Genomic DNA, 24,632 nt, shown 5'->3' with positions numbered 1-24,632 from the left:
AACCAATTTTGTTCCTTATGTAATCTTAAATCTAAAGAAGACTGCTTCCATTTTATCAGTATATGTTCCGGACTACGAACATAAACAATGGAAGAAACAATAAAACTTTTGAACGAAACGAACTGGAAACCTTTCGCATCATTCTTGAAAGATATTTCCAAGTATAGGATGTTGCTAATATCTGAATTTGAATAGTTATACTTATTTATTATTTTGTAATGAAAAGATCTTTTTATGTACATTTATATCAAATTGCTAACCGAGCTGACGGCAATGCCATTGCTTTAAATTCATTCAATTGTTAACAAATATATCAAAACAACGAATCAATAAATAAATACTTACTTACTTAAAACTTTAAATGAATTTTTGTTTTTTTTTGTTAAATACTTGAATATATGATTCATCTTATTATATACATCAATCTTTTGTTAGAAATAAATCTGTAAAATTTTCAAAAAATTAAAAAAAAACATTTTACTGATGGATTTTACCGGCCCCTTAATCTCATTCTTTGGCGATTGTAGGTATTTTGTTTTATTAGAAACATCATGAGGCCTATGTAATCTAAGGAAAAAAATGATTCAGCCCTTCACTATTTCGATTTTATTTATAATTTAATAATTATTTAGTTTGGAACTAACTTCAGCGTGTAGCACCACCCTTAAGCAGAATTGTACCAGAAGAAACAACTTCTCTTATTGTAACCCTACCAATTTTCTTAATTCACAATAATAAATACACCAATTCACAATAGAGTAGCAAGCAACTTTCTTTCCTCAGTGTACTTTGAGCTGTCGTTTTGTCCGGTTGTCTTTTGCAAGTGTTAAACATATTTCCAGTCACCGTTGTCGTCGTTGTACTTGTACTACTACGGGTTTTCGATCGAAAGTGAATAATTTTTCTATTTCCCGAAAATCTTCTTCCGTGTCTGCCGAAACTCATCCGCAATTAAGTGAAGAACACAACTGTGGATAATTAACTCAATAAACAAACTTAAAAACAAAAGGAAAAAACACTCCCTCAATCATGTCTGAAGATAACCAAGAAAATGGAGCTTCTAACGGCGATGTCCCAGAAATTGAATTGATTATAAAGGTGGGTATCTTCTATAGAGCATAAATAATTTATGAAATAAAATCCGTAATTAATTAAAAACTTATAAATAAAATGTGCAACTTAAATTCGTTTTCTTTTCCGTTTCTAATTTATTTGGCGACCTTGAATTGAATGGATTTTGTAATTGGAATAAGGAATAATACGATTTTGAAGCGAAACCATAACGAACGTCTACAATTTTCTTCATTTTTGTGACTTGTGATTGTAACGAGTTGGAACAGACAACTGAGAAGAAACTGAATATTTCGTTGGTTATTTTGTGTCTATTTTTTCCTTAATTTTTCTATTGTTCTCTGTGATAAGTTGTTTCCAACATGCAATGTGCAACAGTGCTTAGAATTAATTACGCAATTTAGACGCCTGCCGCTAGCGCTAGGGTCGTGTCCCTCCCGCCTCGTCACTTTTCTGCTCTCGTGTAGTTTTTGGCATTGCATTTGCAGCAGAGTCGGCAAATTTGTGAAGAAAAATTATTTTGCTTTTCCATGTTGGTGCCATAAGTGCAGCCAGAAATTCATTATGCAGAAAATTATTGAGTTCTCCAATTTACTTTGGGGCGAATATTGTACCTAGTACCCATTGAAGTGCCACTTCTGCTCTGCTCTGCGTCATCGTCTTCGTCATCGGCACGTCACGTTCTATATTGCTTTTCTCTTTTGATGTTGCACATTTCAGTAACACAATGATTGCCCTTTGGTTTGGTTAGAGAAACAACAAAGGGGGTTATTTTGAGGGGCTGCCAGTCAACGTTCCTATTTTTTCTTGTTTGCTCTTTTGCTCAAGATCTATTCCTATTTTTTAACCTATGAAAAAATTGATATTTTTGAACGAAAATCTTGAAGTTTTCTCATCCAGCGCTCCAGCGTCCAGCAAAAGAAACAAGTTTTCGCGGTTGTTCAGGTTGCGCTACTGCTTCTGAAATTCTGAATCTGATGCGTCATCGAACCAAGTGTGTGTATGGCTATGAGTGTGGACGTGCAGTTATATCTTGGACTTTGGTGATAGAGATACCGAGGGAGGCAGAAGCAACAACATAACACATTTGGGTGATGCTGATTGCTAGTGGTTGTCTGGTTGTTCTACTGGTTTCTGGCCTTTTTTTTTCGCTTCCAACGTAGGATTGGGTTATTTTGTTGTTGTTGTTTTTCAAATAAAATCCACACACACAGTTTTGTGTGTTATTATTCAAATCTCCTATCTTCGTAAAGCATGGCAAAGAAACTGAACTGCTAAGAGATGTGCCTTGTACAAGTACATATTGGCGTAGAAAAAGTAGAATTTTTTGTTGATCTATGCTTTCTGAGTAGGCTAGAAAGTTTTGTGCTTTGACTGGATTCAGACTTTATTTGTACTTTATCTATATATATGACAAATGGTTTATTTTAAGTTGGATAAGGTGGATTTAAGTTTATGGGATGAATATGTTGCAAAGTCTACTTTTAGATGATATCGGGATTTCAGTCTCTTTTCTGGACCGTTATTAAACGTTAGCTTTTTGATGCTTTTCGTTACAGGGTGGAAAAAAAGTTGATAAGTTACATTAATGGGTTATAATTTTGTTTCTTATCTAAAAACAAATCGATGTATTGAAGAAAAAAAACGTTATTTTCAATTCAAATTGGTGTGAAATGTTGAAAATTCAAACTTGATTTTGAAATTCGAACAAAATTTAAGGATGTTTAGTTACCTAATCACATCTTTTTTCGAGCTGCATTGCTACAAGTTGAAAAAGATAGAACTTTAACCAGTTCATCATTCAATATAAACAGATCAGGGGGCTCATTTCGTAAAACGATAATTGTTGGACGATTGCGTTTCGACGATAGTCTCACTTCACGTAATCGTAAAAGTGATATCGTCAAAACGATAGCGTTTGCTTGATAGCTAAGTAGGTATCGTCTGCTATTAAGTTCCATTGATAACTAAGCAAATTGAAGTAAAAAAGTTTCGGTGCAGCTTAGTTTTGTTACAAAATGAAAATTAAATAATTAAAACAATTACAGTTTTGAAATTGCAAAAGAGGACTTTATGATATTATAAACAATAAATTTGCCAGACGGTTGTCGTAATGTATAAACCTTCAATATTAAAATTTGCTGTAACTATTGAAACTTTGGAGGGAAAGAACATTAGGTTTTCTCCGCCGATGCAAGAAGTTTTTTACCCCTCCTGATCGATTTCTTTACAACTCTGATTAAGTCATAACTTTGATTTATTAGACCCTCAAATGTGGGGGTAGCAATTGTTGAGTTCTTAGAAAGGCATACCAATTGTAAAATATTTTTTTTTGTGAAGTCCATAACATTATTTGTGCGGAACGATTTTTTAATAACTAAAAAAATAGCACAGTAATGAAATAGAATCAAAAGAGATAAATCCCAATTCTGCTTGTCTATTCCATTGAAACTAAAGATTCACTTAAATGTTTTATTTTGTTCGTATTTAATACATTTTTAAATAAGTATTTCAAAGGATTTTTGGTTGGTGCTAAGAATACAGTAATACACGTCTCAAAAAAACGATACATTTTAAACTTAAAAAATATGCATAAAGCTTTTGACTGTTCGAATTATTTCATTGGTTCTAAGTGATTAAGGAAAAATGATTAGGATTGTTAAATTTGAAGTACAGTCATGTAGTAAGTCAAATAATGAATCGTAATTGTTTATCGGGTCATAGTCCATACCAGCGTTACCACTTCTCAAAAAAAGTAGAAGTAGTTTTGAGAAAAATGGAAGTAGATGCCAAAAGTCAGAAATGAACTTTTTTGTATTATTCTACATATTTTTAAATTGCATTACATATTATTTAAAGTAGTACACTTACTTATCCAAAAAACAAGAAAAAAACTAAACATTTTCAAATGTTAACGGTTATTTCAAAGAGAAAAACTAAATATAAACAGTTTTTAAAGTTCAACAAATAATCGGACAAAGCAAAGAGAGTAAATGACAAATAAAATTACTTTAAAATTTTCACTCCAAGCAGCTTTTCTTTGTCCTAATCAATCTTTCAATCAATCTTCAACCAAGGTGCAAAAATGGCTCCAAATGGAAAACAAACAAGTGTCTAACTAAGGCAATTAATTATAAAATTAAATTTTGAAGGAAAAACGGTAAGAGAAATTGCCAAGTTGGTTGGACGAGGCAAATCTACAGTCCAAGATATCATCAAAAGGTATAGAGATAAATTTAGATTGGCTAACAAAAGCCGAGAAGGTCAAGGCAGAAGAGCGGTCAGTATTAAAAGAAATTAAAAAAATCCATTCAATACAGTAAAAGATCTTTAAATTTCTCTCAAAAATCATGTTGAAAAGGATGTTTGCCTCAACACTATCCGCAACGCTCCATAGATACGAATACTATGGAAGAGTTGCCAGAAAAAAAACATTTATTAGCCTAAAAAACAAAAATAAAAAGTTAAACTATGTGAAAGAATATTTTTGGAATACGGTAATGTGATCATATTTTAAAAAAAAATATATTTTAATTTGCAGTTTTCGATGATTCACGGTCTTGTTCACTGATGAGAGCAAATTTAGTTTGCATGGGTCGGATGGAAAGATGTATGTGTGGCGTAAGCCAAATACTGAGTTCCAGCAACAAAACACCAAAGCCACAATAAAGCACAGAGTGCGGAAAAATTGGGAATCGCAAATAAAATTGCATTCTATCAGGACGAAGCACACATCCGGTGTCGCAAAGATTTGGTTGATCCATAATTGCCCCAAACTAATTGACCCACCTGCACAGAGCCCAGACCTCAATGCGATTGAACATCTGTGGGAGGCATTGTCGCATTGAGAAAAAAGATTAGGTCTCTAACCTTTGTCTCAGATAGCTCATCAAGTTCTTGAAAGAATGCTTTTCCAAAGTATTTCATTCTAGTGTTTGCCAAAGCAGGACATTTGCAGAGGAAATGGATTATCGTTTCACTTTCTCTTTGGTCACTACAGCTACGGCAAAAGGTGTTGTAAGAGATAGCCAACTTCTCTGCATGAACTCCTATAGGCCAATGTCCGGTACAAACCGCAACAATCCTGGCTATGTCTTGCCTTGGCCTGCATAGAAGATCGTTTGTACGGGTTTTGTTATAGGTGAGCCATATCTTCTTAGATATAATGCAGTTGGGTAAATTGCTCCAACATCGGTTTGATTCAGTTTGGTAGATAGAAAAGATTTTACCCTTCATAGCACCAAGAGGAATGTTAACCATTTCCGCAAGTGAGCTATGAAGGGTCGATCCTTGCCTGGCTAGCTCGTCAGCCCGTTCATTTCCCACGATACCACTATGGCCCGGAACCCAGATCAGGGTGACACCGAGGTTAATATTCAGGCTCGCAAGCTCATCGCGACATTGCTGGACCAATTTAGATGAGGATATGGCCGAGCTAATGGCTTTGACAGCTGCCTGACTGTCTGTCTGCCGCATTTCGGTTTTGGTTTGGGCTTTGTTTAAGTATCTTACATGCCTCCCTTATTGCCAGGAGTTCAGCCTGAAAAACGCTAGCAAAGTCAGGAAGCCTAAAGGATTTGTGTACATTAAGGGACTCAGAAAAGATCCCAGAACCAACTCCGCACTCGATCTTTGAGCCGTCAGTAAAAATGGTTGTGTCGAAACCTATCGACACGATGTCATCCTCCCAATCTTCTCTCGATGGGAAAATAACCTTAAAACCCTTACTAAGGTTCAAAGTAGGAGTGCAGTAGTCGGTGTCTACCGAGATAATCTGAGGGAATCAATTTTGTAGTGTGGCTGTGACCATAAGGTTTTGACAACCAGCTATTTGATTCCTTCAGCCTAATAGCGCTGCAGGAAACTATGTATTTAATAAAAAGGTCGATTGGTAGAAGATCTAAAATAACGTTTACGGCGGTTGGGCAAGTACGCATGGCCCCTGTGGTGCCCACGCAAGCTGAACCTTCTTTAGCTTATTAATATTACAGGCTTTGCTAAGAGCAGGCCACCACACAATCGAACCATATGTTAAGATTGGGCGTACTGCGGCTGTGTACGTCCATAAAATCATCTTCGACTGAAGTCCCCACTTTTTGCAGGCGTAGAAGGCAACACAGGCCTTCTTAACCCGTACTTCAATATTTAGTTTCCAGTTTAGTTTAGAGTCGAGTATAACTCCCAAATATTTTATATACCTTCAAAAGAATTTGTATAAATTTTAGTTTTAAAATATTTTTGGTATACAGTTTTTTATAACTTGTTATTAGACGTCTTGCATTTCAATTTTGTAAAACAATGATGACCCATTTTTAAGATATCGTATTTCGAAAAAGAATCAATGTTTTTTAAAAAATCTAAACAAAAACCATTACATTTTTGGTCATCAAATATTATTGAGACAGTGTTAGAGCTTTTGCAAAAATAAAAATTAGTTATGTTCTTGATATTTTCTTAGAACAAAATGTTTTGCGAACATTTAAAAAAAATCTATCGGTTTACAAATTTGTACGGTCAAAAATTGATAATTCGAATTTTCCCAAGTACAAATTTGTACTGGGACTGCTGTTATTTTTAGTTTTAAACAAATCGGGGACCAGACTTCTTTACCATTGTAATGTCACGTTTGATTGAAATCTCGAGTGTTAATTTCTTTAACGAATGCAAAACATGCCAAATAGTTACTGTATGGAGCAAGATACAAAAAAATCTAACTACAAATGCAAAGACTTAAGCGATTTTTAATTCTTTTGTATTTTTTATGAAAATTTTGAGACAACATATTGAGTGTAAAAAGAAAAAAGAAGTAGATTGAGTCTATTTTTATTAGAATTGAAGTAGGTAAAAACACAGACCTTAAAAATTAAATAGATTTCAATATTTTGGTGATTGTGCGAAATTGGAAGTAGGTTAGGTTGGAGTGGCTGTCCAGAAGTCATTGACGCACGTAGACCTCAAGGGTCCATTGTGATACCACTAATGAGGTTACTCATGGGAGAGTATTGAACTTAAACAAACCATTTTGTACTTTTAATAAAGTTAGAGAGACATTTTGTGTCAATCGTTGCCAGTTCACTGGTGTTATCGAAGAAGGGATTACCGAGAAAGTTATTCCTTCTAATGGAGAGTGCTGGACATGTACATAGAAGGTGTTGGACTGTTTCCTCTTCCTCTTCGTCCATGCAGCTTCTACAGAAGTCATTTGTGTAGCCTCAGAGCATGTCTTCCTATGAGGCAGTGTCCCGTTATTACTCCAATTGTAGAGCTTATACTTTGTCTGCTCAGGGATATCAAGCCTTTTGGCCGTTTTAAGTCTATGCTTGGCCATATTTGCTTGGTTGCTAGGCAGGTGGTACTCTGTGACCATCTAGCATTTGTTGATTCTAGAGCATATTGCTTGAGAAGATATTTGCATGTAGCAAGTGTTGTTCCTATGTTATGTTTTTGTCTAACATGAGGCAGAAGTGTTCCGTTTTTGGCGAGCTCATCGGCTTTGCAATTTCCCGGAATGTCTCTGTGGTCCGGCACCCAAATGAGGTGAATATTAAACTGTTCCGTCATCTCATTCAGAGATGATTGACAATCGGACTATTTGAGAGTTTGTGGAGACAGACGCGAGAGATTTAAGAGCGGCTTGGCTGTCCGAGAAGATTCGTATATCCTTGCAAGATATAACGTTTTCTTTGAGCCAGGATAGTGCTTCTTTAATCGCCATTACTTCTGCCTGATTGGGAAGTCTATATGATAGACCGAGATTTAGTTGTTCCGAATATATACCACTTCCAACTCCGTGATCGGTCTTTGAACCGTCTGTGTAGAAGTAGACCGCATCGTCTTCCAGGGGCCTGTCTTCTTCCCAGGAGGATCTTGAAGGGATGGACACATGGAAGCTTTTACCTAATACCATTTTTGGGGTGGTATAGTCTAAGCGATCTTGGATAGATCTGAAATTGTCTGGAATAGTAGTAGTTACTGTTCCATTGAGAGGTGACTCTAAGCCTCACACATGAGTTGGCTGCCACCGTTTTGGAGAAGATGTCAAGAGGTGTTAGGTTTAAAAGCACTTCCAGTGCTGCGGTTGGTGTTGAGCGAAGTGCTCCTGCGTTGCACATACCTGCTGACCGCTGGACTTTGATGAGCTTATTTTTTAGATTTACCATCTTGTCCAGTGCGGTCCACCATACGACAGTTCCATAAATGAGTATCGGTCTAATTACCGAAGTGTATAGCCAGTGGGTTTTTTTTGGGGAGAAGCCCCATTTTGATCCTATGGCCTTTTTACAAGGAAAAAGCGCTACAGTAGCCCTTTTTACTCTTTCATAAATATTTGCCTTCCAATTTAGTTTTTTTTTCTAAAATGAGGCCTAAATATTAAGCTTGGTCGGAAAAGCTTAATGGTATTCCTTTAATCTTGGGTGGGCTAATCTGAGGAATTTTATATCTTCTCGAAAAGAGTATTAATTCTGTTTTATGTGGAATGACGTCCAAGCCACATTGCTTAGCCCATTTTGTTAGCCTATTTAAGGCATTTCGTAGGAGTTTCGAGAGAACTTGGAGGTGCTTCCCAGATACGGATATTGCGACGTCGTCAGCATAGGCAATCACCCTGAAACCCTCTGATTCCAATGATATAAGTAGGTCGTTTACTACCATGTTCCATAAATGAAATTGGAAGTAAATTTGATTTTTTTTTAAAGAAGTGGATCTACTTCAATTGAAGTAAAGTGGCAACTCTAGTCCATACTCATATTCATTATCAATGTTCAAAATAGTGTCGTCTGGCGATAAATGAGTAAGAAAATTAGAACTTTTGTTCTTCAAAAACAGCTGGACTCCATGTATAATGTTACGCTATATGGTAAAGAATTAAAACAAAAATTTTACTTGGTACTCTTGTGTTTGACATTAAAGCTTAAATTGCTTTTAATAGCTGACTGAATTTTTCAGTATTAATTAAAATTTCACATATTGTATTCATATTTTTTTCTGAAAATGTTTAGAAGATTCGATTACATTGAATAACTTATTAATTGCTTTTAATAGGTTTGTTGACTTAAGTTAAACCTCCAAAATTGTGTGACCATCATAGTTTTCCACTTAAAAATAAAGTAAACATAAAAGAAACGTATTCATTCATACCCATTTTAAGTCGAAATGTTTCAAGTGTTCTTATTTTCTGCAAACTTTAAGTTTTTGAGTATGTATTTCTTTTTTTTTTTGTTTTATAAATATTCAATATCTGTATTGGATATTTTTTTGTTTGTTTTAATTTTTATCTTATCGCTAGAAAAAGATATTCGCTGGCGTTAAACAGTTCGTAAATAGGTAAAAACTACACTGCTTTTCACATACCTACGAGTATGTTTGTATAATGTAAATTTTAGTTAGTGTGAAATGAAATCGATTTAATATTTTTGTTTCTTAACACATTCAAATTTTGTCGTGGTCACGATCTAGGTCGGTTGTTGATTAAATCAGTTGAAATAATAATTGACACTTTAGGATTTGATAGATTGATAAATATTATGTCTAAAGGGTGGCTCAAAAACATGAAATGAATTTAATCTTTAAACACTTTTTTGTTAGGTTCAAAACAACAAATTAAACGATTAGTTGGTTAGCTCTTGTAAGTGTTTTTGATTAATGTGCTATTAAGTTTTGGGTGTCAAATCATTCTATTTTACACCCCAATAATGTTATATCTAGACGACAAATTAGGTTGAACAATATTTTCAACATTTGAATATTATTGATTATAGATACATTTCTCAAAACACATATTTCAAAGCCATTATAATCAAATAAATACGATAAAAGTAATCAACTACCAAACAGTTGGTGATTTAATTTAATTGTATATGGAAAATAATTCAAATTGCAGCCTTAAATTCACCACAAAGTTGACCGTGAAATTGATGGCTCACGTAAGCTTGGACTTTTTTCTTATGCACATTGTCTTCGAAAGTTACTGTAGTAGATCTGCGAAGTAATTAAACGTATTCATTTTCGTTTTGCAGCCTTCTTTCAAGGTCAAATCAAATCGTTTGCATTTAAAATTTTGTTTAACTTATCAAATTCATTTATGCATTGTAGATTGAAGGTATGAATAAATTTATATTTACACATGTTTCTGTGGATACCACATTTTCATTGATAACTGTGTTGAATTTAAACAAAATAACATATTAATAATAAATTGTTATTTGGTACAAAAATTTGAGAATAATACAAACTATTCTACTAAAAGATTCGTTTGTTTATTGGTCTTGTTATTAATACTTCCTGAGTTTTTTTGGCATTCTATAAATAGTATAGTTCAAAAATTCCCAGGAAAACCCATCGGCAGTAGCCAGATTTTTTATTTAAAAATTGGTACAACTGAAAAAAGATCTGTCTGAATAATAATAAAAAAAAACACAAAAAGAAGAAAATTTTGTGAAAATTAAAAGTTAAAATGAACTTCAGCTAAAAAAACTAACTAAAACTAATAAAATTGACAATTTTTAAGAAGAAATGGTAAGAAAATATCTGGAAATTTAGATTTCAAAGTTTTAACCAAACAATTTGACATAAAATAAAAACATTAATCAGGGGGTTTGTTCGTAGACTACTACATTAACTTCGCCAACAGAACGTATCGAAAACCAGAGACAACATTTCCAAGGTGCAATCAGAGAAGCCGTCTCTGATGTGCTGGGTTTCAAGCAGCCGCCAACAAGGAACCCCTGGTTTGATGAGGAATGTCGGCAGGCAAATGCAGCCAAACAACAGAAACACAAAGCGGCGCTGCATAAAAAGACGAGAGCTGCTCTATGAGCGGAAGAGGGGAGAGGAACGACGGTCGAAGATGTTGAGAGGTTTAAAAGCAGGAATGAAGTTCGAAAGTTTTATGAAAAGGTAAAACGAAATTCACAGGTACATAAACCTAGAACCGAAGGCTACAACGAAAGTGGAAACAATACCACTTCTGCAGACTGTATAACGGCGACGACGAACCGAAATTCCGCTGTCAGGCAGGATGATGTTCCATTCAACATAGACGACGAAAGCCAACAATCCTGTCCTCCCTCCTTAGACGAAGTAAATATTGCCATATCTAAGCTGAAGTCTAATAAAGCCGCTGGAGCGGATGGCTTGAATGCCGAGCTCTTTAAAGCAGCTAGATATAAGTTGGCACTTTCTTTCAAAAGTCCGTCCAATTACTAGCATATGCTGATGGCATTGACATAATCGGATGAACTCAGCGTGATGCCAATGGGGCTTTTGTGAGTATTGAGGCAGAGGCGGCAAAAATGGGTTTAACGGTTTATGAAGGCAAAGTACATGTTTGCGTCAAGAAAGGACATACAACACCGACGTCTTGGTCAAAACGTCAACATCGACAGACGTAACTTTGAGGTAGTCAAGGACTTCGTCTACCTAGGCTCCGCTGTAAACGCAGAAAACAACACCAGCGCTGAGATCAAACGCAGAATAACTCTTGCTAACCGCTGTTTCTTTGGACTAAGAAAGCAATTGAGTGGTAAAGTCAAAAAAAAGGACCAAAGTGTTGCTATATAAGACCCTTATCATCCCCGTCCTGCTATACGGTGCAGAAGCATGGACTATGACAAAAGCTGATGAAAGCACCTTGGGTCGCTTCGAGAGAAAAGTTCTTCGTGTGATCTACGGTCCCTTATGCATCGAAGGAGATTGGGTGAGAAGATGGAACGACGAGCTGTGCGGGCTGTACAGCGACGTAGACTTAGCCAGAAGGGTAAAAGTCGAACAACTTAGATAGCTGGGTCAAGTAGAGCGCATGGAAACCAATGCTCCGTCCCGGAAAGTCTTCGAATCCACACCCACAGGACAGCGCAGTAGAGGAAGACTTTGGCGCGCACAAGTGGAAAGTGACCTCACCCAACTTGAAGCACGAAACTGGAGACATCTAGCTAGGGACCGAGCTATGGATGGAGAAGTTTGTTGGATCAGGTCCTAGCTCACACAGGACTGTAGGGCCACCCTAAGTAAGTAAGTACTTTTCATGACAAGAATTACTCTTGGAGAATTTGCAATTCTTCGAAACATTCAGTATCCATGAAAAAAAACTTTAGATGGCATAGAAAGCCCAAGACCTTTGGCATGACAGTCCAACGCACTAACCATCATGCCACGGGTACGGAAATTAATAACGTTTGATAAATTATCTTGCTACCTTGGTCAAATTTTGATTTCAAGGAATGCAGTTGATTGTAAACGAAATCTTTTATGCTGTCTGACGTGCCCCAGTAGCGTTATTGGTTCGTGAGATATTTGAGATCAACCAAAGTGTTCATTTTTTTAAATTGGTAAAAAAAAAACACCCACTCAATTTTTTTTGAAAATCCTTTCTGCATCTATCTGGGTTATTATCTATAAAACGGAGTGTATAAAGACGATATTTTTACTGTTTTTTGAGTTATAAACGACGAAAACTTGCACTTGTAGGAACTTTGAAACGTCGCAAAATGTCAAATTGTTCAATTCGACAAATCTGATCGATTACATTAACTTCATATGGAAAGTTAATAATAAACTATCAATTTTTATTTGCTACCTAATAAAATAGCTAACATATTGAAAGCATGCAGTTTAAATAAAACAAAATATCAAAAAACAAGCCTTCGAGAAATAGATCAAGATCTTTATCTCACCGTGGTGTGTCGCTCGTCGACCGACATTACAAAAATTCATGAATGCGTGTGGAAGAAAAACCACTTGCCTTTATAAGCTCAATTACAGGAAAACCTTTCTCTTCGTTGGTCGTAGCATCGTCGGATTCTTTTTTCTCCATTTGATGCTTCCCCATTTGTTTTTGCTAACACTGTGTCATTTAAGTGTGGACAAATTGCTAAAACGCACTCCGTAAATTGCCATCGGTCTTGGTCTTGGATTCGATGGTAAGATTGTATCGAAATCTCTATTTAGTTGTAGAAGGAAAATTTAATTGTAGTCAATCAATCCACTTTCCTGTCGTTGCGTTGACTATCTCTTTCAATAGAACCAGTTACACATGCCAAAGGAATAGCAAGACAAAAACACAATTTCGCTCTTAAGTTACCTAGGGTAATTTTAAGACCATCTTTTCAACAACGAAAGAAATGAAGATTGATATCTGGCCTTTACTTTTATAACCAGATTGACAACTCTTTCGGGCAAGAGTTCAAAACAAATAAACACAACACACACACACACAAAAATATGTGTAGTTATGAGGTAAAACGTGAAAAAGGCTTTATGACAAATTAATGACTTTCACTTTTATTCCTCCAAACTATTGAATCTTCTGTTTTTGGTTCATTGTCATTTGATTGTGTTTTGTTTTAAACTTTGGTTAGCAGAAAAAAAATCCATTGCGCATTTGTAAAGACCATTTAAGGTCTATGCACCGCATGCAGCATCTGTATGAAAACTACCATATTAAGTGAATATACTTATTTATGCAAACAAATTAACTTTATGGTTAGACATAAGCAATGTTAACTTAAAACTGGTAGTTTTATTACATCAATTCATAAGAATGACCATACGATTGTTTGAAAACCTGTTTAGTGATTTTCAATAATGCAGGAGCAGATTCTTACCCTCAAATCACAAAATCAACTTTAAATCAACTTCAATTCAATTCTTTTTTTTTCAATTCGTATTTTGCGTAAGAAAAATGCTCTTTAAGGAAATCCCGGTCACCATTCAAATTATTGATGCATTCTTTTAAAAAGTCTTCGGATTTCCTGTAAGATTGGACAAACCGGTTCAAAGTGCATGATATTTTATGAACAAGATTGCAAAGCGAAAAAATAGGACTTAATTCTGATCTGTTTGGTCTATAACTAAATTCCAATATTTCAGTTGTGACTTTGAAAATCAATCTCATTTCAGAAATAGTTATGTCCACCTAAAGTAAGACAATTGTCGATAAACACTTTTTGACGTTGAAAGAGAAAATCTTTAATTCTTCGATATTATCAGTTTGCAATAAAGACGTAGATTGACCAGTTTTTGGCTGTAACCAGTGTCAAAACTTATCTTAAAAATTCGATTTTGAAAGTTAAGGTCTGATCCGCTTATCAACTTGCATTTGCTTTTGAATCTTTTAGAAACATATGAAGTAAGCCAAACTTCTTTTGGATGACATAATCAGGATTGTTCTAAGGTAGCCTGAAAATTTGTTCGAATTACCTTTGGACATTTTCTAGGTCTTCAAAATGCTTATAACCGTATATTTCATAACTATTCACTGATGCGTCGATGACTTTAAATTTGGAAACTATATCAACAAGTTTTACTAAAAAAAATTATACCACATGCTTTTTAGAGCAATTTTGCAAACTTCAGTTTTTTCTTTAGCATTTACATAAATATTTAAGTTACATGTAAGTTTCTAACCTAGATACACTGTATCAAAAAATTGTACATAAAGCAGTATATATATTAGATATGTAACATGATTTTTTGGGTAAATGTAAGTTATACAATTTATTTCCACTCAAATCGTGTTCTTATGAATGAGTATATTTTTTTTGTGTAACGACAACAAAAATTCAATGTCACGTTATTTGACAAAAAAACTCAAAATTTAACTCAATTAATTGCACATACACTTTTTTTAAGTCGCATTGTTTAGATGTAACAGTAAATATTCTCCGTTTTAATTGCTTTTATGGAGTGTTGGAGTTTTTCTGATGTTTAAAGTCTCAATTAAAGTATGAAAGTGAGGTCGTTTGGATGATTATTTAAAATTAAAATCAAAATGGAAAAGAATCATAAAAAAGTTCCTGTGGATATAAAAAAATTAATTATAAAATTAAAAGAAGATGGAAAAAGCTATGCAGAAGTAGCAAAAATTGTTGAAAGGCCTCGACCCACAGTTCAATCTGTGGTAAGTAATTACAAAAAAAATAATTCGTATGAGATTGCTGCTGGAGGAGGCAGAAAAAAAATTCTGTCAACAAGAACCGAACGGATTATTGAGGGGATGGTCAAGGCGGATCCAAAAATGTCGGCACCACAAATCGCTACACATCTCGAGGAAGCAGGACAGCCAAAAGTCAATCCCCAAACCATAAGGAACTTGTTGCATAGTAAAGGATCAGGGGTTGTGTTGCTCGTAAAAAGCCGTTTATTTCAAAGAAGAATGCACTGAAGCGCTTAGAGTATGCCAAAGAATATATCAACCGATGTGTTCTGGGAGGAGGTACTCTTCGTAAATGAAAGTAAGTACAATATTTTTGGTTTTGACGGGCGACATTTTGTTTGGCGTAAACCTAACACCTCAATGAAGAAAGATAATTTAACACCGACTGTAAAACATGGAGGTGGAAATGTTATGGTTTGGGGCGTTATGGCTGCGAATGGGGTTGGTAACCAAGTTTTTGTTGAAAATACTATGGATAAGTTCCAATTATTATCAATTTTGAAAAATAATTTAAAAGACAGCGCAGAAAAGTTGGGTCTAGTTAACAGATTTATGCTCGTCCAAGATAACGACCCCAAACATAACTCCCAGCTAGTAAGAACTGCTGCAATTGTAAAGCAACTCTACCACATCCTCCCCAATCCCCTGATCTCAATCCAATTGAGCATCTGTGAGATTTATTGGAAAGGAAAGTCCGAAAACACCACATAACCAACCGAGAGGAGCTAAAACAAGTGCTTCAGAATGAGTGGTATAAAATATCTGCTGAAGAAACCAAAACGTGTATGTACAACTTTTTGAATTAAATTTATGGATTCGAAATTTGTTTCGTTCGTTTTTTTTTTTTAATAAAATCATTAAATAACTGTTTGAGTTTTTTTTGTGCACATATAAAGATGAAGAATATATCTAATGTTTTCGTTTTCTTAATTTATTGTTACTTAATAATATATGAATTATTATTAACAAAATAACGTTCTGTATGTGCAATTTTTTGATGCAGTGTGTTTGATTTCATGCACAACTTCTATAATATCTTCGCTAAGAGTCCTATTGCGACGATATAGATTTGTTGCATATTCGAGCTATTTATTTTGAGATTCCAACTGTCCATGTCAATCTGGTAATTTAAAGATTTGAAGCTATATAATAAACAGATTATCTGACATGATAACGAGATTGTCGGCAAAAAGAAGGACCTTAATCTTAACATGACAATAACTCCTGCGATGTGATTTTCAGTATCATTCAATAAATAAGTAAAATAAAAAAGGACTGAAAACACAGCCTTCAGGAACTCCTGGTTTAAAATGTTTAGGTTATCAATTTGTTTGTTTTCACAGAATTTTTCTGAAATTGATTAATAAACCTGTTTTTGAAATGTTGTAGATAAAGGAATGCCTTCTAAATGTGTTGGTGCCTGGCCACAATAAAAAATGATTTGATCAATAGTTGAAAGATTCGAACGAAAGCCAGCTTAGTAACAATTGTTAATGTTGTTTTGTTCAACCTATTTCGTTTGCCTAACGTAAAGTAATTAAAAGAACAATTTTCTCAATTAGCTTAACACAGTAATATCCCTTTATTTTTTTTAATGATCCCGGTCACCTTTCATTTTTGAGTATCTAACGTTTTCAGGAACTGTCTCCTCAGTATTTTAAGAAACTTAAGATGTATTCCAAAAACTTGGAAGTGGCAATTTTATAGAATTCAACTGAGAAACCATCAGAATCAGATGCTTTTTTTATCAAAGATAATTTCAATTCCATCATGGTAAATGAAGAATCTAATCCTGGGATGATCAATCGTATTAAGAATCGAAGTTGATATTTCTTCTAAGCTAGTCGCTTCTACGTATGTCAAGTTTTCTATAAGTTGATTTAGTTTTCTTATGAAATTGTATAATTTGTTGTCTCTATTTCAACCTTATATTGTTAACTGCCGACTGTTACTTAAAAAGTAACTTTCAAAAACGCAAGTGACAAAAGCAACGAGAAATTTGCTAGATGAACTTCAAAGTTTTCTGTTATGTCTTACCAATTATATGAAGAGCCCAGAAGAAAAACAGCTAGGTCCATTTTTCTCAAAAGGAAACAATAAAGGCGGGTAGATGTTGTGTGTAAATGTCGTAGCGTTTTCTGCGTGGCACGTAGCGCCGTCCTACTGGAACCACATGTCGTCTAGGTCCACATAGTTCAATTTGATTCTTAAGAAGTTAGTTATCATCGTTATGTAGCGCTCGCTGTTAACGCCCAATAACGTCGTTTTCAAAAAAGTACGGGCAAATTACGCTGTGTCGGCCCAAAACCCACACCCAACGGTAACTTTTTAAGGATGCATTATCACCTGGTGAACCTCTCGGGAGTTGGTGTCATCCCATATACGGCCATTTTGCTGTTAACACAGTCATTCATCCAAAAATGCGCCTCGTCATCGTCACTAAGGATGGTTTATCGGCCAAAATTGGGGTCCTCTTCGGAGCCCAGTCAGCCAACAAACGGCGTTGTCTATGGTAATGACCTTTAAGCTCCTGGGTCAGTTGGATCTTGTATTGGTGTAGGACAAAGTCCTGACGCAAAATTCGTATAGTTGAAGTCTGCGAAAGAACGAGTTTTAGTGCACGGCAAGGAGTAGACTGCCTCGGGTTCTGCTGTACACTTTCTTGTTTCTGCGTTTCTGGAACGTACGGGTCTTGTCTGATTGTTTACTGAACCGGACGTCTCAAGTGTGGCCACCAAACGTTGAAGAGTCGACTATGGAGGTCTACCGTAAAATGAACCCACTGCGCGCAAGCTTTGCGTCAACGAAGACTCATTTTGATACAAAAGTTTTATTATCTGACCGTGCTGTTCAATCGTGTCACTTGACATGATGATTTACCATAAACAACTGAGCTGAAAGATTTGACAGATGTCACTAAAACAAAATGTCTGGCACGAGGCGTCAAAATCTACCAATTTAAAAAACTTATGTATGATATACAGTGCTCCACAAAAGTTTGCGTACAACTATGACACATTGAAAGAAAATAGCTCTTATTCATAAACGATGAGTGATACATTTTTTTGGAAGGTATAGCTCAATAAAATAATGTTCAAGGTTTTGATGTATACTAAATAAACTAAATATTCTCTGTTAAAATACAAAAAACAAAAAAATAAACGAAAAAGCTGTGAAAATGGTCTACAAAAGTTTACGTACAGAATGTTTTACACTTGCATTACATACTATTTAAGTACCTGTTCATTTTTTAGGAAAACATTTTTGTTTCTTCAGGCTTGTTTTGTGATCACTTGTAGATAATAATAGTTGTTTGTAATTTTTGTTTTCGAAAAAAAGCATAAAATGGCTAATAAAGAGTTAAGTTTAAGTGAGCGGCAGTTAATTATTGACTTAAACTTAAAACAAAAAATGACCTACTCATAATAAACAATAAATCGCCACAAAAACAAGGGAAAAGTTGAATCAAAATTAAGATCTGGCCGACCATCGACCAGATCCCTTCAGAACGGCTAACTCGGTAAGCGTACAACTTGAAAAACAAAAACATCAAAGTGCATCCAGAAACGGTAAGAAGAGTGATAGTTCAAGGGGGGTTGAAGTCATATACAACCGGGGAAAAATCATTTGTCAATAAGATCAACATACAAAAACTCTCGTTCGAAAAGGAATATGTTAACAAGTCTCCAGACTTCTGGCGAAAAGTTATACTTTCCGACGAGTCGAAATGTAACATTTTTGGGTGTGACAGTCGTTTTATGGTGAGGCGATAACCAAACGATGCCCTTAATCCTTAGTGCACTATCAAGACTGTGAAGCACGGTGGTGGGGGTGTTATGGTATGGGGCTGTACGGCGTCTTCCGGGTCGGAAAGCTGGAAATTATCGAACGGATTATGGATCAATATGTTTATATTGACATCCTCCAACGGTTACTATTTCCAGCAAGACAACGACGCCAAACATACCGCACATAATACACGTATGTGGCTCCCCACTTGCTACGAACCCCACCACTGAGTCCATATATACATAAACCCCATTGAGCTCCTATGGGATGCTTTAAAAAAGAAGGACCGCATCCACAATATCTGAAATAAAGCTCAGTTAAAAGAAGCCTTATTATCTGAATGGAATCATATAAGCAGTTCTTATACAGACAAACTTGTAGGCCCCATGCATAACCGCTTAAGGGGGTATTCTGGTCTAGAGACATGAATTTTATGTAATTTTTGAAGTGCTGTAGAAAAAAGCAAGCTACAATTTTACCATCAATTTTTTTATACATTATTTATTCACATTAGAAGCATACAAAAAAAATAAAAAAGTAAAAAAAAAATAAAAATTCCGTTAGTTATCAGCTGATAGAGTAGTGCGCCTCAAAAATTTGGTGCGTGACAATACCCACGATTTTAACTCTCCTAGAAATCTGAAATCAAAAACTAAAAAAGATTATTAATCTACAATAATGTCGTAATGTCTGGAACTCCGGAAAAGTTACAAACATTTTTTTTTACAAAATGGCGTCTGTCTAAAGAAAAATACAAAAAATTTACCATTTTTTTGAACATTCTTCGATTTGTTAAAAATAGTAAAAATAAAAATTTGGGGATGGCCGTAGTTCCGGACGTAGACAAGTCCCTAAAGAAGACTTTCTTAAAATTTCAAGTAAATCGGTTCGGCAGAACCTGAGAAATCGTGGGTATCAGATTCAAAAAGACAGTTCTGAGAAAAACGCGTTTAAAGTACCCCATTATGTCTTTTGTTCTATTAGTTGCAGCCCAACCGATTTGGATGGCTGCTCAGCAAAATACTTATTTCTTCGAAAATAATTTGAATTTGGGAAAATCCTCTAGTAGACATATTCTTAAATAGTTAAACTATGAAAATATGAAAAGAAAAAAAATCGATTTTTTTTAATTTCTAGACCAGAATACCCCCTTAAGATATGTCATAAGGCTGAAAGGATATCCGACGAAATACTGACACCAAAAGTAATTAAGAAGAATTATTATTTTTTCTTTTTTTCTAACGTTTTATATATAATATTTACAGCAGAAGGTTAGGTACGCAAACTTTTGTGGATAATTTTCAATCTTTTTTTTTGTTTTAATTTGTTTATTTATGTTATAAAAAATCAAAACCTTGAATATTGTTTGATTCAAATATACTTTTCAAAATTTTATCACTCAACGTTTATGAATAACAGCGTTTTTTTTTCAATAATTCATCGTTGTACGCAGAGTTTTGTGGAGCACTGTATTTACATTTTTCAAAACAAAAAATATAATTCAAGTAAAAAACAACTAGTAAATTTAACATAAATTAAAATAAACACCAAAAACAAAAAGTTTATATACTTATGCAATGGATAAATGGGCATGTCACGTAATTTGTTACTTATAAAATTTGTTACTTATAAAATTGTGTTTTACTTTAGCCTATAAAAAAAATTAATTTATTTATTTCCGAATTTTCTCTGCACTTTTCATATGTATAATTTAAAAATCGATTTGATATTTCTTGGTGACTAATCAAAGACGTTAAGAGCCCTTTGCGATATATGTGAATAATCCAGCCATGTAAAACGTGTTTTTTTTTTATGGAATGACTGACCGATGATGTGGCATTTTAATATGAATGAATTTACAAGTGACGATTTATTTTATTATTCAAAGAATTATATTTCTGTAATGCAAATTATTTAATGACGTGAAACGTATTCCATTTAAAAATGTACTTAATTTACAAGTAGGCGAATTTTTTGTTCATTTAATACAAAAAAGTTTACTAAGTTTATATAATTATACCTAAAAGATTTATTTAAATATTACAAACTAAGCAAATATTAAATGTTTACAGTCAGAAATTCTTAAAAAAAGTAAACTTAAATGACGTCAAGTAAAAACTAATTTTTATTAAGTAAAAAAAACTTCGATGATACTTAAAAGTTTGTAAAACTTAATCTTGTGACACATCTCAACCTTTTTAATTTGATGAGTTATGCAACTAAAATTCTGATATTGGTTTAAATTTTAATTTAGTAATGACACATTGTTCAGACTCTCATACACAAACTATAAAATATTGAAAATTATATTTTTTAGTTGGGAAAGAAAATGGAGGAAAACATCTGTGTTCATAATGAAGCTGAAATATAAATTGCACTCATTTAGATGCAATTTTCTTTTATGGCTCAAAAATATCTGAAAACCTGAACACTACAAGGTGCAACAGAAACTATTACAAAGGGTGTTAAATCTGTTGCAATAAACATTTTATTTTTGATCTTGTCTTTACTAATTGTTGATTTTCTTGATGTTGATAATTGGCTTTTACCAAAAGTTCGACATGAACAAAATAGGAATTTTACGTCTTAAAAAATACGTATTCATTTCGTCCCAATGTTGAAAACTGTAGTGGTATTTCAGAACTATCATGCATATGAAAATTGTTAGTATCTAAACACATTTAATTTTTCTGTAAATCATGGTTTTTTTCGCAAAAGTCTACTTCAACGAATCTTCTGAAACTCACATATCAAATTCATATCAATGTGCAAAATAAGCTGCAAACTAATGTCTTTTAGGCTGATCTAGGCAAAGCATTTGATAGGGTCGACCACTCTATACTGTTGCTAACATTAGAGAGATATGGATTTCAAAGGAGATCATAACTTTGATCAAATTGTATTTTTAAGAAACCATATACAGTGTGTTAACCTTAAAAGCTTACTTACTTTACTTAAGGTGGCGCTACAGTCCTGTGTGAACCAGGGCCTCACCCAACAAACTTCTCCATCTAGCTCGGTCCCTAGTTAGATGTTTCCGGTTTCGCGCTCCAAGTTGGGTGAGGTCACTTTCCACTTGTGCACGCCACCTGATCCACGGTCTTCCTCTACTGCGCTGTCCTGTGGGTTTGGATTCGAAGACTGGCTAGTCTACTCGCTGTACAGCTCGTTATTCCATCTTCTCCTCCGTACACCTTCGATGCATACGGGACCATAGATCACACGAAGAACTTTTCTCTCGAACCGACCCAAGGTGCTTCCATCCGGTTAAGAGCTATAGTTATAAAATTATTAATTTATGGTTTGAAGTTCCTCAAGGTAGTCAAATTGGGCCTCCACTTTTTCAGCCCTACTAGTGTGCATTAATGACATTGGTGAAGATCTACTCTACTTTAATATCCCTATCTTCGCAGAGATTTCAAGCTTTTTTATAGATTCTCAAATCCAAGTAGATATCTATTTTTGCAGGACCATATTGACAGAGCCAGTGGTGCTTTTCAAATGGAATGAAATCCAACATACAAAAGTGTAAGCTGATACACTTGGGAGTAAAAAACGAATTTTTCCTTCGTATTTTATTGATGAATGAATACTTAATCACGTGGGCATATGATTTGTAGGTCTTAATCGATATCAAGCTCTCATTTAACTCGCATATTGATGTCATCACAAGTAAGGCAAGCAACCGTCTGGGATTAATGAAGAGTTTTTTTTTCTAAAAAATGTAATGATCCCTATATTTAAAAAATCATTGTACGCCCTTTCCTAGAGTATTACAGCTCTGTATGGTGTCGTATGTAACGGGTTGTCCATTTTACGGCATAGGGCCGGCATTCGACATTTGTCAAACTACTTTGTTAAACCAATTTTTTTCAGTTGAAAGTCTGACACTTACGGAACTATCGCACAACGCTCAAAACTGTTAATATCTATTACAAAAATATTGATTATGGTTTTCATAATCGCCCAATTACGCAAGCAATTGGCAAAATTGGCCTGTGCATCATCGTTTCGTTTTGCCGAAGACCCGAATTCGATTCCTTATAGTTCTCAGGAACTAGAAATGTCTTACGGCACATTATGGCGTATTTTGCATTTGGATCTACACCAACATTCAATATAAAGTCCAGCTCACAAAATAACTGAAGCCAGCTGACCATTCACAACGTCGTAGATACGTCAAATGGGTGCTTGAACAACAGTCGCACGGTGGGCAGAATGACCTAAGACGTGGCATCAAATCAACCGTTAGAGCTAGCAAGTTAAAATTTTGCACAATGACTTCTGAGCCCAAGCAAAAGATATTTTTAGATCCGTGTCCCAGCCACGCCTACTAAAACGCCCCCTTTTCTTAAATGTGCCAATTTATATTTTTCGACTTAAAGAATTTTTTGCTTTAGATCTATTTTTTGTCAACTAGCCTGACCTTACTGACCATCTTGGCCTCTCTTAAAAAAATAACAAACAAAGTAATAATAACGTTTAAATTTTTATTTATTGAGACACATTGTAAATTTAAAGAAATTTAATAAATTAAATTCAAGCTCAAAACAAAGAAATGTTTGCAACGTATCTATAATTAAAAATCATCGCTGTCATCTTCACTGTAATCCTCATCACAATCGAACTCAAAAACAGTGTTCGATTCATCGACATTTGGAGGTATAATCAAACAGAGGGCTTCTTTGGGTAAAGGTTGGAATTTTTTTTGCAGTTTTTGCTTGGAAGTAATAATTGGATTCGAGTTCAGCATAAAGAAATTTAATATATCTTCGTTCGTTTTTTCACGGCTGGATTTTCTTGAGAAGTTCTCACGGAAATTTTTGAAATCTTTGTTTCGTGCTTCCTGCGCTTTCTCCTAAAGTTGTCCGATAGGAAAAAGTGCAGATGATATAATTTCTGGGCCATGAATAAAATATTTATGTAGATTTGGAAGCATACGATACCATTGATATCTATTGCCGAAGTACCTCGCTGTGTAAAACGCAAATTCCCTGTACTTTTCAACATAAATCACATATCCACTGGAAACAACGATCATAATTGTGTGCATTTTTTTAATGATTTCTATGTCTAATTTAGTTATTTCGGCTGAAAGTTCAGGGTTTTGAAAAAATCGCCTAGCTGTGTTGCCGTCATTTGTAAACCGAATTCCGGTTTTGGTTATCTACAATTAAGCCACAACGTTCTCGGAACTCCCTTTGAATTCGATCCTTATTTGCTACCACGACTTCTTTGTCATCTTCACGCGCTTACCATTTCTTAATGGGTAGTTTGTACGCTAGATGTACAAGGCATTCGAACATTCGTATCCACCCGTGCAGAATATACATTTCAATAGAAAGGTGCTCTGTTTTTATTGGACGTCTTATCATATAATCGACATTGTTGAAGTCTTTCGAAGTGTTGATGTGGTCTCGGTTAAAGCATTGCAAACCTTACCATCTGTCATTGAAAAAATTAATGAGTGGTGAACGTTAACACACCTGTTACCGACGAACATGGACGTTTGTTGAAGGTTTTGGATCTCTGCATCCACTCGAGCTTTTTCGGATTTTGAAACATCAGTTGACTCTTTAGCGTATTCAATTTTTAGGGGTCTGCAATACTTTGTCGAAACTGGACGAGGGTTTTGCCAGACTATATGCACACCACTTACTAGCTGAATGGGGACTAAACAGGTTATAAAAACAAAAGAATCGTCTGCTTCTGGACCGTGAAAAGCTTGTTTATATGAGCTATGTCCCGAGCTTCCATCGAAACCCCACTACGATATTAACTTACTTCGGCACATGTAGCTGTGATTTTCACCGCATTTCTGTCTGCATAGCAAGTTTTT

General features: G+C 34.8%; 1 protein-coding gene across 3 annotated transcripts in view; it reads left to right on the top strand.

Moving 5' to 3' along the window:
* Nucleotides 1-764: 764 nt before the first annotated feature.
* The window catches only part of LOC129944119 (chloride intracellular channel exc-4), an 85,025-nt gene continuing 61,157 nt past the window's right edge, over nucleotides 765-24,632 (top strand). For 2 of the 3 annotated variants that reach the window (XM_056053314.1, XM_056053313.1), the window contains exon 1: nucleotides 777-1,098. In XM_056053314.1, the coding sequence (XP_055909289.1) occupies nucleotides 1,030-1,098 (69 nt within the window). In that variant the 5' untranslated portion in view covers nucleotides 777-1,029. Of the gene's footprint in view, nucleotides 1,099-24,632 lie in introns of all 3 variants that reach the window. The other variant, XM_056053312.1, reaches the window with a different exon arrangement.

This window comes from Eupeodes corollae, chromosome 2 (assembly GCF_945859685.1).
Source record: "Eupeodes corollae chromosome 2, idEupCoro1.1, whole genome shotgun sequence".
Lineage (NCBI taxonomy): Eukaryota > Metazoa > Arthropoda > Insecta > Diptera > Syrphidae > Eupeodes > Eupeodes corollae.
This window is presented reverse-complemented; position numbering and strand designations above follow the sequence as displayed.